We start from the raw sequence: 13,880 nt of genomic DNA on the forward strand, positions 1-13,880 counted from the left end.
ATTATTATTGATTGTGGGCACATCTGGGGAAGAAAACACAACTGTCCCTCCCCCCCCCCCCCAAGCTCCCGTGCTGGAAGGATTTAAATGTTTTTGGTGATTTATGGCTGGTTTTTGCGAGCGGGGGGTCAGCCCCGCGGGGTTGTGCTGTTGGAAAAAGCCATCGGGGGTGGGGTGGGAGACGCGGACAACCCCCGGGTCTCGGGTGGGTGTGTGTGGGGGGGTACCGGGGCGGGCTCTCCCTGCCGGCGGGGGCGCACGCTGCCCGGTGCGGCCGGCAGAGGGGCGGCGGGAGGAAGAGGAGGAGGAGGAGGAGGAGGAGGAGGAGGAGGAGGAGCGGGGAGGGAGGGAGGGAGGAGCGCTCCGCCGCAGCCCAAGTTTGGGGGCAGCGCTCGGCGGTGAGCGGCGGAGGCCGATGGGCAGCGGGCGGCCCCGCTCGGCGCCGGCACCGGCACCGGGATCCCGCCGGGGCGGCGGTGCGGGGCGCTGAGGGCGGCGGCGGGGGGATTTATCTGCGGAGCGGGAGCGGTTCCCCAAATATTTCCCCCCTACCCCCCCCCGGCGCTTGCCCGGGGGGATGCCCCCCTGCAAGCGCGGAGACTAGCCCGGCCGCCTGGTGCATGGCCCAGCTATGGAGGTGGTGGACGAGACGGAGGCTCTGCAGCGGTTTTTTGAAGGTAAGGGCTGTCCCGCTACGGCCCGGTCCTCTCCCACCACGGGGGTGGCCCGTGGCCACCGACCGAGGCCAAAGGCAAGGTACGGCGACCGCTTCGGCCGGCGTCGGAGCGGCACCGGGTCCCCCCGCGCCCACGTAGAATCCAGGTGTGGTGGGCACGCGTCCTCCGGTGCGCCGCGGTCACGTCGGGGGTCCTGAGCCGGAGGTCCCGGCACAGCCGGGGAGCACGTTGCGTCGTACCTGCCGCCACCCCGGCGAGGACTTCGGTACGGCCCTCGCCGGTCCTCGGAGCAGGCGCGGGCTCTGGCGTACGGATCGCGGACGTCGCCACGGGGCCAAACTCCTGGCCGCCCTCTCTGCTTGCCTCGGGACCGGCAGCCTCTCTGCTTGTCCCGAGCCGTGGCTACTGGGCACAGCGTGTTGGAAGCAGGCTTGCCGCTGTGAGCTTCGCTGGGGAAGTCATTCCTCTTTGGTCTAGAAGATAGCTGATCCTACGGCAGCGGTGTCCAGCAGCAGACCCCACACCATCTCTTAATCGGCATGTGTAGGCCAGTGCCGTCTAGCCAGAGCCCGGACCCCTTCGGGCACCACGTATCTGTGGATCAGTCTCCTTCCCATCAGTGCAAACCAAAGGCAGCTTTTACTGAAACCAAGGGTGGAAAAGCGGTTGTAAAGAGAATTTGGTCTCTCTGTCAAGCAGGGGTGAACCACGGTTGCTCGTGGCAGCTGCGGATTTGGTAGGGCTGAACGGTGCGGCTGGGGAGGCGTCGGGACCCCGATGCCCTTTGTTGTTTCTCCCTCAGCTCAGTGTTTCTTCTTCCCAGTGTGGCTTTGTTGGCACGCTTCGCTCTTCCTTGTTGACTGCGTTGTTGCTTCTCTTTTTCGCTCGTTGTCTTTGTTTCTCTCTTTCTGGTGCTGCGCCCTGCACCGCGTGGCCCTTGTTCTCTGGTGGGCCGTTTACCAGGCGGAGGTTTCGGTTGCACAGGCTGCACACCTTGGTGTGAGCCCCTGGCCCACGGATGCACTGGTCGAGGGGGAACAACGCGCCCATCCTGGCGAGGCTCCGTTGTGTCAACAGGTCCTGTTGCCGGTGGCAGAGCTGGGGTCTGCTGGGGTGGACCCTGGTCCACGGAGAGCAGGTTGTGTGTATGGGTCAGCTCCGGAGCTTGGATTCCCTCCGGAGTCCTCGTGCTGTGCTTCGCCTGCGGTGGGATCGGGCAGCGTGCCGCCTGCTCCGCTGAGCTGCTCACTCAGCGTGGCCTGGGGCGGTTGGGGTGGGAGGACTGTGTCCCTTCTGTTTCTTTGGCTGGTGGAAGGACGTAACCTGGGGAGGAAAGCAAAGATGCACCACAAACAGAAGATGGTCTTGAGAGTGAACAGAGGCTCAAGCTGCTTACTTCTCACTTTCCTCTCTTCTGGCATCCGTGTGATGTCTCAGTAACGCATCTCTTCTTCTTCAAAGGAAAAAGCATCCCCTGTTTGTTCTAGCCATGATTCTGGATTCCCGGGAGCGACAGGATTAGCAAGGATGGGAAGCCTCGCCACGCAGGCTCTTATCGTGTGCTCCCAGCCTGTGTTCTCCTCAGCCTTCAGGGGGCTTGTTTTGTTTTTAGGGTTTCACTTGGATGAATCTCCTAAATCCTGCCCACCCACCTCTAGTTCTCTGGGCGCTGAGCACCTCCCCGGCATCCTGCACAGCCCTTGCTCAGCACCCCGACGTTATTTACTGGCATTAGACTTCAACTCTCTGTCTCTTCATTTGTAGAAGTGGAATTTCTCTCTTTCCCCTAGAGCATCTTTTTATAGGGTGGAAGGTTTCTTTCTTTTCCTGTCTATTTTGTTCTTTCTGGGTGCTGTGGGTGATCCTGCTTGAGCAGGGGCTTGGACAAGATGACCTCAAGAGGTCCCTGCCAACTTCAGTCATTCTGGCATTCTTTCTCTCATTTTCCTTCTTTCTCTTTTTACCTTTGCCTTTTTCTTTTTGTATTTTTCTTCTTTCTTTCAGTCTTTCTCTCTCTTTTGAATTAAAACCATCTTGTCCCTGTAAAAACCAAGAGTGAGGGAAACGGGCTGAAGGATATTTCTTAGCCTCTGCTATCTGCTTACTTTTATAACTTCCTTTTCAGAACTCCTCTGATCTTAATTTTTTTGTGGAGCCCAACATGGCTGTTTATTTCATTTGGGCAGCTAGATCCCTTTGGTGGTGTTATTAAAGAACATCTGTTACAACACAGTGCTTGAGGGTGAGAGGGGAAGAGGAGAAAGTTTTACCACGAAGGATTGCTGCTCGGTTCAGTTTATGCAGCGAGTGAAGAAACAAGGTTCTTTCCTTTTGTGCACGCTTTAATCGTGGTGCTCTGAAGGAGTATGTGGCCAAACTGATCCTCTGTTATTTGGAAGTGAAGGTCAGTGCCTTAAATCGCTAGCTTTGCAGCAGAGTCGGATTTGCCCTGGAATCTCGCTGTCCTGAAGAATTAATGGTTTCTGGATGTGTACTATAGTGGTGAACAATAGATCTGTTAGAGTTTATTAACGTATTTACAGGAATAAATTCATTAGTAGAACTGATTCCTCGCTACCCCATCACTTCTTTAAAAGGTGTCTGCTGATTCCCTTCCTGGGAGGAACACGTGTTCAGACCATATTTTTCTCTTATAGTGAAGTACTTTTTCTTCTCACAGATCATCTTCTCGCCTAGTGGAGATTTTATGCTAAAGAGATTTCTTCCTGTACACTGAAAAGCCCTGAAATAATTTGGGAATTCCCTTTCCTTTGCTTGACTCTGATTTGCACAGGATCTGAGCCTGCTGTAAGCAATCCCACCATATTTAAGAGTAATCCTTTAGTGCTTGTATAGCACTGGGTATTTCAAAGTGTCAGACAAGGATTAACTGGTCTCTTTTTGCAGACTTTTGGGGAGTGGGGGCTGTGCTGGCTGAGGTGTGGAAGAGAGTCGGTGTCTGTGCTGATTCCAAATTCTGGCATTTGGCTGGCTCCAGCAACAGTGCGACAGGTCCCATCTGCAGAGCAAGGCTGGTTTTGGGGACCAAGCGTGCCCAAGATTTCAGGTCCAATTGCCTGCCTCTGGTTTTCTCAGCTGCAAGAGATGGACCTTTATTTTCTTAAAGAGGGCGCTCAGTATTTATTTGGGCAGGATATCCTTATTTCCCCGGAATGTAGTTGTCTGCTCTTCAAGAGTGAGGTATGAGGCACGTGAGGACGGAGAAGCAGAAGAACGATGTGAAAAGTCCAGGGCTTTGCTCTGATGTTTGGGAGGGGGCTAGGGAAAAGCGTACGCAGTGTCTGAGAGAAGAGGTGGGTTGGGCATAACTTGACACCCTCCTGGGATGAAGATGCTGTGAGTGTGAGTCTGGCTGGCAGTATGGCCTGAGTGTCCTCCAGGTGGGCCTGTCCTGCGTTAGGAAGATCATCGCTGTCCTGGTTTGTGTTAGCACAGCTGGTAAACGTGTTTGGTGGTGTCCAGGACCATCCTGCTGAGGAGAGCTTGGGCAGACAGCTGGAAAAGCTTGGAGGCAGAGAGCGTGGGATGCTGGGGGTTCTGGCAGCGGAGGTAAAGGAGTGCAGTTTGGTCTTTCCATAGTATAAGGAGTGTTTACCCAGAGCATTTGTATTTTGTATCAAAGGAAAAGTAGGGAGTTGAAAGCGTCTGACCCTTGGCTGGCATCCTGCTAGAAACCTTACCTTCCTCCCCGCTTACCACTCGCGTAAGGGAAACAGTTACGACAGAGCTCAGCTATTCGGGATCCCTCTCTCTCTCGGCTAATTTATGAGATAAGAGGTTGTTAAAGAATGTATATCGGGAAAGATGTGCAGAGCAGGGCTCGGGGGGCAGGGGAGTGAGCGGTTTGGCAGATGGCTCAATGGGGATAGGGTAAGAAATGGAGAAAGAATAGTGAACGCTAAAAGTTTGGAGGATTTGGGGGTTGAACTGTAGTTGGGAAAGACAGTAGCTGGTTAAACAGAAAGGGCCGGATTTCAGTGAGGGCAAGCGAGTCCTGTGAAACGAAGCAGCTCTTTACAATTTTTCACCGAGCACAAGTGGCTGGAGCACTCGGAAGCGTGTGTTTGTCGAGCGGCCGTGTGTCTGTGCGTGCACGCACGGGGGCTGCTGGTATTGCACATGCTGCAGGAGCCTCCGAGCTGGGAGTGAGCAAGTGAGCACCGGGTGTTTTATCAGCAAGGCAGCAAGCGTGTTTGTATTAGGGAATGTTTTTGCCTGTAGGAGTGCGTGTTTATGTGTGTTAATGGTATTGGTTACTTTCTTGGTGTTTTTTATTGTGTATTGTGGAGCACTTTATGTGTGTGAGTAGGAAATGCCGCCTTGCAGCCCTGCAGGAAGAGGTCTGGGCCGTTGCCCCATTTTCCTCGGATGAGGAAATATAAAATGATGGGGCTGAGGCAGAGAGCTGAACCCAGAACTCATGGGTTTGCACCTTGTCCACTGTGCTGTGTCGTGAGGGTTGGGTCTCTGTGTGCCGTGTGTCTGCAGGAGGATTTGGTGGTGGATGGGAACGAGCAGAGAAGGACTTCACTGGTAAAACTTTAACTGATGTGAAACAGTGAAGCCATGAGCTTAAGGGAAGAGAAATAACGGTTTCTCTTCAGAACTGGCCAGCACCTCATGGTGGGGGGAAGCATCCCCGAGCTGGAAGGACTCTGGCTGCCAGCGGTGCTGGTGACCCCACGTGTGAGTTACAGCTCACTGGGGGTTCTCTGAATCACAGGGACAGTTTCAGTTTCTGCCAGGCAAGAGGTTCGAAGATTGTGAAAAAAGAGTCACAGAGCAACAAGGGGCTGCTGTAGGGTCTTCCTGGCTGCTTAGGGATGCAGAGGGGAGAGCGGTGGTTTCTTGAGGCTGAAAACACCGGGAGCAGAACGGGCTGGAGAACAGTAGACCCAGGGCTTCTAGAGCAGAGGCTGTGGTGTCTTATTGTGGTGCTGGCTGGCAGGCAGAAGCCACACGCACAATCTAGGACAACTGGCCCCATGTATGTTTTTAGGTACCTGGGCTTGACGTAGCAATGCAACTACAGCAGATCAGAGCATCTAGTTTCTTTGAATTATATGCAAGAATGGCTTTTTTGGGAGCCAGGCTTCATGCTCGCTGTTTACCCTCTGCCTGTCCAGTGGCTGTCTGGCCCTTAGCCTCTGCGTCCCCCCGATGCATCCTTGAGCTCTGATGCTGCGCTGGCTTTCCTGCGCCGCTCGCGTGGAGTTGTTTGATGTGGCAAGAGTAAGGGCAGAGGGAAAGCACCGGGGAAACGCTGTGGAGAATCGCAGGCTCCAATGCAAAAAGCACAGCGTGATCTTTGCTGCACATCGCCGTGGGTGTTTTGTGCCTAGACCCGACTCTCAGGAGGAGCGGGGTTGGGGAAGCGGTGGCTTTGCAGTGTGACAGTCTCTCCAGGGCCGGGCTGGCGCAGTGGAGAAGGTAAGAGGCTTTGCGTGGAGTGCTTTGCTGGCTGGAGTTAGCCCGTGACAGAATGGTCCTGGGGAACCTGGTACAGCACAAACACATGACCATCCCTCCTGGTAATCCCCTCGCAGACCCAAATCCCAGTGTGTAGCAGCAGCCTCCCAGCCTCCTCCCTGGCCCTCCCACTCTTCCCTGAGGGAATAGAAAAACCAGCAGGCAGCAGCCCTGGGACCTAGACAAGCTGAGCTAGGCAGCATAATGACAGAGGGAGAGAGCAGGGACGCAGCGGGAGCTTGACATCTGCTCTCACCATGCTCAGGATGCGCTGGATCCGAGCAGGTAACAGCACAGATCCCCCAACCCTTCCACGGTTCAGCTTGCTTTCCCCTCTGCGTCTGCATCTCTCTTTTCAATGTGATTGTTTTCTGGTCCTCCATTCTCTGTACTCTATTTCAAGCTTCCCCTGCCCACTCAACTTGGTGTCTGCCTCTGGTCAGCATGTGCCCTCAATGAGGATGCTGGTGAGCCCAGCTCCATCCTAGGGCCTAAGCAGAGGAAGGAAGAGAGAAAAATGTTCCCTTGAGCCCGTCATCAGCAGCCTTCAGTGCCTGGCTGAGGCCCAGGGGGCATTTCTGGGCGCAGGGGGAAGCTGCCACCTCCATCCCAGCAGGACCAGCAGCAGGAGGTTCCCAGAGTCTTCAGCCAAAGCACTTGTCCTTGCCCATTCCTCAGGGCAAGGCTAGTGCAGAACGGTCTGCTGCTTCCAGCGTGGTCTTGTGACTGTGTTGGTACTTCTCTGGGGTCTGCCTTCTCTCCCCAGTTTCCCCAAAACTCCTTTTTTTCTGGATGGGAAGAGGACAGAAGACACCCAGATGGACCGAGGCCAGAGAGCTGTTGGTAAGAGGGTGGATCCCTTAAGACATCTGATAAGGGGTGGGTTGTGATTCAGAAAGAGCCCGCAGAGGCTCCGTCAGGGATGGAGAGAGGTACTTTGCCCGTGTTCTGGTTAATGTATCTTCCACAGGTTGGTGTCCTGGGAGCGATGCCTGGACACGGACTAGGAGGGGGTTTGGAAGGAGGTAGCAGGAAGAGGTGGCTGTCGGGACAGATGAGAAGGGAGTTGTGCTGGAGGTGGGACCAGGCTGATGGAATTGGGCTTGTTGGTGACTCAGAGATCCGGCTGACCCGCGCTGCTCCCTGTGCCTGGGCTGGGGTTGTGCAAGCGCTGCTGCATACAAGGATATGGGAAAGGGATGCCGGTCAAGAAGGAGCCTTAGTGGGATGCTGGATAGGCAGGGTTTCCCTCCGTTCCCTCAGCCTTTTCTGCTAGAGCAAAGCATTCGCTAGGGCCAGCCTTCTGGGGCCAGAGTCATCCCAGCTGCCATGTCACTGGCTCCAATAACCGTGGAATAAAATGGCTCTTGAGCACTATTAGCCTGGAGAGAGCTGGGCATCGCCTGGAGAAGTGCAACCCCACCTGAGTGGTGCGTAGGGAAGTTGCTGTCCCCATGGGCTTTCTGCCTCCTGTCATAGTTCAGTGGTCATCTTTTCGCTTTCTGCTTTCACCCTGTTTTCTGCCCTGCTGTCATTCTCTCCCCATGGTTGCTTAGTGAGAAATAAAACCAGAAGAGGTCTTTCAAAGAAGGAGGAGAGACGGGGCACTGCTGTACCTGCCCTCTTCTGGTTAGGGACCTTGTGGATCCCTCCTGCTGGGACAAGACCTGAGTGATTCGGAGCTGGGAGCTGTGCTAGGAGGGTGCAATGCTGCAGGTGTCCTCCCTTCCTCTGTGCTGCCCAGACAGGGTCCTAGACCATGGCTTGGCATCCCTCCAGTGTATCTCTGGGGATTTCCCTGGCTTGGGATGGTGTTGCTCCGGCAGAGCTTTGCACAGCTTGCTGGGTAACCCCTTTGCCTCTTTCTAGTAGTGTTGCTGTTTGGACTTGGACTTTGCACTCTCTGATAAGAACCCCAGTAAGCTAAATGTGTCTGAGGAATGATTAACTAGCATGTGCGTTGCCAGAGGTCGGGGAGCAGCTGTGACTGGAGACACAAACAGGAACAGGCTTGTGGCTTTTGGGCCCGAGCTGGTGCTTGCCAGATGCCCCTCCCGTGGGGCAGCATCCTTTGGGAGAGAGAACCCATGCCATGGCCTTCTTGGTGCTTTCCAGGCAGATACCGGGATGAGGGATGGACAGAGGGCGATGAGACTGTGTCAGGTCAGCAGGGAAGATGCAGAGTCCAAGGGAGGGTACTGCTGCTGCGTAGGGAAAAGGGGTGCTCTTAGAAGAAGAGGGTGGATTGCATTGGACACCACACTTGGCTATCCGATGGCTCCCACTTACGGTTTCATGAATATACCCTCTTATTCCTACTGACTGGCATACTTTGGAGGATAAGCAAGTGTATGCCAGACCTTCCTTCTCCCATTGGCACCGTTTGCCCTGCACAGCAGGGACAGAGGACATCTCCTGTCTGATTTGGTGGAGGTGGACGGTCTGGTCAGCCCAGGACCCTGCGCTCCCCACCGTCTTCCAGCACACTCTGGAGCACGTTCAAGCCACGTTTGAACGAAAGGCTTCCTTCCCGAGGGAAAATGAAATGTGATACTTCGGGTCTACCACTTATCTCGCTGAACTTTGTCTGTTTTGATGCAGTTACTCAAAATGGCGAAAGGGAGATCTGGGAGCAGGGCTGCGGGGCTGGGGAGAGAGGCCAGCCCTGGCTGCAAAACGGAGGTGCCAGATTTGTTGTGGAATGAGAGCGAACGCTTGCGGATTTTGCTGGCTTTTGGGGTGGTGGGGAGGAGGGCTGGTTGGAAAGGCCAAGGCTGGAGTTTCAAATAGCCTTGCTGTGCTTGGATCCAGGATTTGAAGGTAGAGGCTAGGGTGAACCAGGGGGAGCAGTCCTGGGAGTGCCATGCAGCTGTGATCATAATCCCATGGCATGTCCAAGGGCTAGGGCTAGTGTGCAGGGCTGCAGGCAGAGGTAGGAATCATTTCCTCTGGTGCAACACAGCATCAATGCTTCTTTTTCACATCCCAGTTGCTGTGACAGACCAGCTTGGTCACCAGAAAGCTGGCATCAGTCCCTGCAGTGGTTGAAGTTTTCTTAGCCTCTCTGGCTTATCCTACATTTTCTTTTTTTTCCCCCACTCTTCCCCTTCCCCATCCCTTGTCCCTTTTGCTCTATCCAGTCTCCTTTTCTTCAGCAGCTCTCATCATTTGTTTGCAGCGTATTGAAGGAGATGTACAGAATTATGCCCTAAGTGATTGCAAACTGCATCAGTAGGAAGAGCAAAAAAAGTGGGGCTGTGATTGCAGACCAGTGTGTAGTGTGAATAGAGACTGAACAGGGTAGCTGAAGCAGTGTGGGATGGGACCAGAAGTGAATAAGGAGCTGATAGGCACGTGCAGTGCCAACAGCCATGGTCTAGCTTTGGTGAGATCTTTGCTTTTTTTAAAAAACAGTAATTAAAGCAATTTTTGCTGGGACTGATTTTTTTTTTTTTTTCCTTGTAGAGTCTTTTGTCATCAACCCAACGTTGCAGCAGTCTATTATCTCAGGAGACTCAGAGTGCCAAACAGATCTGGTTTTCTTACCCAAGGAGATGATGATAGTAACTGGTGGGGAGGAGACAATGCAGAGGGCGTGGGGATGGGCATGGGACAGGATTTGTGGAAGAGACAGGTAAGGTTTCCAAAAGAGCTGGAGGCCTAATTCCTGCAAGCTGTCTGTCTGCTTTGATGGCAAGGACCACAGAGCATGCTGAGCTGCTCTTGCTTGCAGCCTTGAGAAGTGGATGTAATATAAAGAGTACATTCAACTTAATTTGGTATATGAAGATTCACTTAGTTTGTATCTATATGAAGATTCACTTAGTTTGTATCTGACAATACTTATTAATCAACAACTATCGTTTATGACTTTTAATCCCATGTGCTGTTTACAGCTAACTGCTAGAAATCTAGGTAAACAGGAAACTAAACAACTTAATCAGCCTGCTTGATCTTGGCGTATCTCTTCTGCTATGACAAGCAATGGTTATGGACATTGATTCATTAAAGCACTAAAAAGTGTGCTTTGTCTTTATTGGAAACGAAACACCTGCTTAAGTAAAGCAAAAGTTTAAAACCTGTACGTTATAAGGGCTATCAAGCCATTTCACAGTTGGCTGCTTGCTGATAATATAATCAATGCTCTGCTCAGTATAAGAACAGAAATGGTCTTTTTCCTGATGAGGTCCCATCCAAATCAAAATCTGAGGTCGGTGAGAATTTCTGGGTAGGGGGGAGTAGGAGGACTTCTGTCCATCTCGTCTCCCTCCTGTCTGTTTTAATTCAGTCTTTGGAAAAGGGTGTTGGAATGGAGAGGTGGATGGTGATGAGTTTTCACATGCAGTATAGCAGAATGTGTAGTGAAGAGAGAACGGTGATAAATGATGTTTCAAAACTCATCTCATTGGTGTTGAGGGGCTGAAAAGACACAAGAAACAGCAATGTGGGGACTTGCAGACTGGGGACGGGCTTCACAGCCCAGAATGAGAAGTTTGGGTGCTGGAGGTTTGTGCTGGTGTGCAGGAGCTTGGGAAGAGGAAGAGGAACTGGTCAAAAGTCAGTCCAGTCCAACAGGATGGTCTTGTGGAACATCAGGGTAGGGACCTTTCCTACTCCTCTGCTTTTAGACACAGGTGCTGTGGCTCTGTTACACCTAGGAGGCATCTGTGGATGCGACAGATCATGGATGATCACTGATAGAGATTTTTACCATGAATTTTCAGCACAGCTTTCTTAGTTTAGTCAAGGCACAAATTTGTAGGTCATCATGACATTGGGCCAAGTTTGGCTTTGAAAGAGATGAGAACAGTGACAGTGAGCTGTAATGTGTAGTAAAGTTGATACCAGACACCACAAATATTTATCACCACTGGTGCAGAGCAAGGCATTGTCAGGAGAACATAATGTGTAGGATGGAATGCTTTCAATTGGCTCTCTGAAGGAGAGAAGTAGTGGGGTTTACTGGGCTTTTTTGTTTAAACCATCTTCTCTGCAGTTTTGGAAACCAAACCACACTGAGAATGAGCTTTGAGAACTAGATAGTAGGAATGAGATGGAGAAAGTTGGTCTGATGTGTCCTTGTTTTGTGTTTTAGGATGAGAAATCAGCCAGTGAAAAATTCATGTTAGCAAGTGAAAAAGGGACATGAGTTTTAGGAGTGCAGGTTGCTCCCTGGGGATAGTCACTGCCTGAAGGAGACTTGTAGAGGTCTCTGGTTTTGCAGAACTAAACCCCAAGTTTTGTAGAAGTTGTTTCTTCTTTGATCAGCCTGTTGTTTGAATGGGTTGGGGTGGTGTTTGTTGTTTTAAAGGCTTTTGTCAATGCAGGAGAGCCATGTTAAATCTTTTTTTGCTGTTTTCCAAACTTCATAGTGCTCAATAAATCCAGAGGCTTTGTGTCACCGAGCGGTTGGGAAGTCTCATATTGTTAAGGTGTTTGTCCTCATTGCTGGTTGCTTTGCAGCAGGGGTGAGCTCCGAACCTCTTTGGACTGGGAGACAGGCCATGCCCTGAAGGCTTTATGGTTCAGGTGAAGTGTGGAAGAGTGGAGAGATGAGCCTCCCCACTTACAGAGATAGCTAAGGACCACCTGGGGTAAGGGGACCTCTCCGCTCTGTTCTTATCCCTGTCTGCTCCTCTTTCCTTGCTTGCTGATTTCGTAAGGCCCAGGCAGTGGCAGTAAGTCTTTCAATAAGATTACCCTCTGATTTTCCTTACTTTGACAGTATCATTTCTTAAAATAAAGAGGCTTAACTGAGTTTCAGGTTAGAAGGAACTATCAGATCTTCTAGCCTGACCCATATAACAGCTTTGAGCAATGCAACCTCCAGCTGAAACTGTGGAGGAATAATAGGTTTGGTGGTTTTTTACTGCCACAGAGAATTTGTCTATGAGATTGAGGTTAACAACCTAGCTTTGCCAGCAGAACTGTGGGGCATCTCATCATGTGTGGTTGTGGGTTTGTGTTTCATCTGTAAAAAAAAACAAAAACAAACCCCTAAAACACCCACCCACCCACCCAACCCAAACCCCCATAGCTGTGGTTTGGGGCTTTTACAGGAAGGAGTATGTCCTGTTGAACTGTGAGAAACTGGTCAGTCTTTGCCCTTGGCTCAGCCCTGAGAGTTTGTATGGGCTGAGGACTTTTCAGAGGGACTGGACAAGTCAAAGAGATTGAGTGGGGATTGTCAGAAGTTGTCAGTAATTCATTTGATTCCGTGGTAAGCTTTTTTTAGAAACCAAAGAAACAAATAACAACAGAAGTTTCCAACGAGAGCACAGCGTACAGGTCGATTAGCACATGGGTCTGACTTGCTGGCTGGTCTCAGTACAGGTCTCTATAAAAGAAGGTTTTGTGTCTGCCCTGTCAGAGGCAGAGGCTAGGTCTGCCAGCTTCTTCCAGCAGATCTTCAGGTCTGCGTGCTCTTTTCTGAAGGGATAAGCAGGGGTCTCTTCCAGACAAAACAGTCTGCAGATGTGTTTTTCTGTTCTGGGCTACACCACCGTTTTACAGCACGAATCCAGGCAGTTCCCTGTTGCTTTGCCTGTGTCAGCCCTTTGTATAACAGACTTGTGCACTTTTGGGTCAAGATCCATCTCTTCCTTCCCTGTATCCGTGTAGCCTCTCGCACAAGCGACTACACAGAAACAAGAGGCCAATAATCTTGGGACGTTCTTTCGCCCCGCGTGGGCAGAGATGTTGCAGGGATCAGAGCCGTAGGCGCAGGCGCTGTAAACATAACTGATGGAGACCGCTGTGGTTGTTCGATAAACGTGGACCGTCCTTCTGGGAAAGAGTCTGGCTCGGTTCTCCCTTCTTGGTGTCTGCCGGCGAGTTGCGTGCCAGCGCGGCGTGCGGGAAGAGGCGGTGGGTGCGGCGTGGCGGCGGTACCTTGGACAGCAGTGCTGTCCGGCCACGGCCTTCCCAGAGTCCGTCCTGCTCCGGCCAGGAGCTCAGCTCCGGCCCGAGGGAGAGCCCCACGGGTCACAGGGAGATGGCAGGACCGACAGCCTCTGCAGGACAGTTGCGGCTCGCTTCCCGGTTGCAGGCGCAGTTGGGTGGAAGAGGCTCCAGCGAGTTCGCTGAGCAGCTGGAGGGAGGTGCGTTAAGCTGAAAGTCCCGTTTAATTCGGCTCTAGACCTAAGGTGTAAGCACTAACATGCTTCCCCAGCCTCGTTGTGTTGAGCAGACTTCTAGGAGAGACCCAGGAATCTGCGGAAGGGGAAGGTGACTTTCCTATCACGACAGACCCCAATCCGCCCAGTGAACCTCCAAAAGAAGCGGAGTTGGGGTCTGGCAGGAGATGGGTCCTGGCTGCAGGGTACACTCGTGCTGTTCCAAAGACATACCGGGGTCTGTCACAAAAGAAGGCAAGTGGGGCAAGAAAGCTTAGAAAACTTCAGCAAAGTGGGCTGTGTTGTCTTGGGGAGTTTGGCGTGGCTGAAACTCTTGTCATTTATCTTCTTGGCTCAGCTTTCCCCCCCCCAAAATTGGTCACAGTCACCACCACAGCCATTCCAGCCTTTTAGATCACCTTCTATTCGTAGCTCTCAGTGTTGTTCTTAGGCAGTGAGGAATTGTCCTGTAGCCTTTGGAGGGAGATTAGCTCCAGAATAAATGTTAGCGCGTCTCTTCTGAGGTTAAGGAATGGTTTGTCACTTGTGCGTCAGCTTCCAGGGAAGCTCCCTTCACAGCTGGGGACTGGCTGAAAGA

The 13,880-nt window shown here is 52.2% G+C and overlaps 1 protein-coding gene across 8 annotated transcripts in view; it reads left to right on the plus strand.

Annotated features, from left to right (window-relative positions):
* Nucleotides 1–13,880, plus strand: part of MYRF (myelin regulatory factor) — a 67,765-nt gene that overhangs the window by 2,076 nt on the left and 51,809 nt on the right. For 6 of the 8 annotated variants that reach the window (XM_069804243.1, XM_069804247.1, XM_069804246.1 and 3 more), the window contains exon 1: nt 373–677. The exons of 1 other annotated variant lie outside the window; for it this stretch is intronic. In XM_069804243.1, coding sequence (XP_069660344.1) covers nt 632–677 — 46 coding nt within the window. In that variant the 5' untranslated portion in view covers nt 373–631. Of the gene's footprint in view, nt 1–372; nt 678–6,296; nt 6,453–13,880 lie in introns of those variants that run through there. One more of the 8 variants, XM_069804244.1, reaches the window with a different exon arrangement.

This window comes from Haliaeetus albicilla, chromosome 16, assembly GCF_947461875.1.
Source record: "Haliaeetus albicilla chromosome 16, bHalAlb1.1, whole genome shotgun sequence".
Taxonomy (NCBI): Eukaryota; Metazoa; Chordata; class Aves; order Accipitriformes; family Accipitridae; genus Haliaeetus; species Haliaeetus albicilla.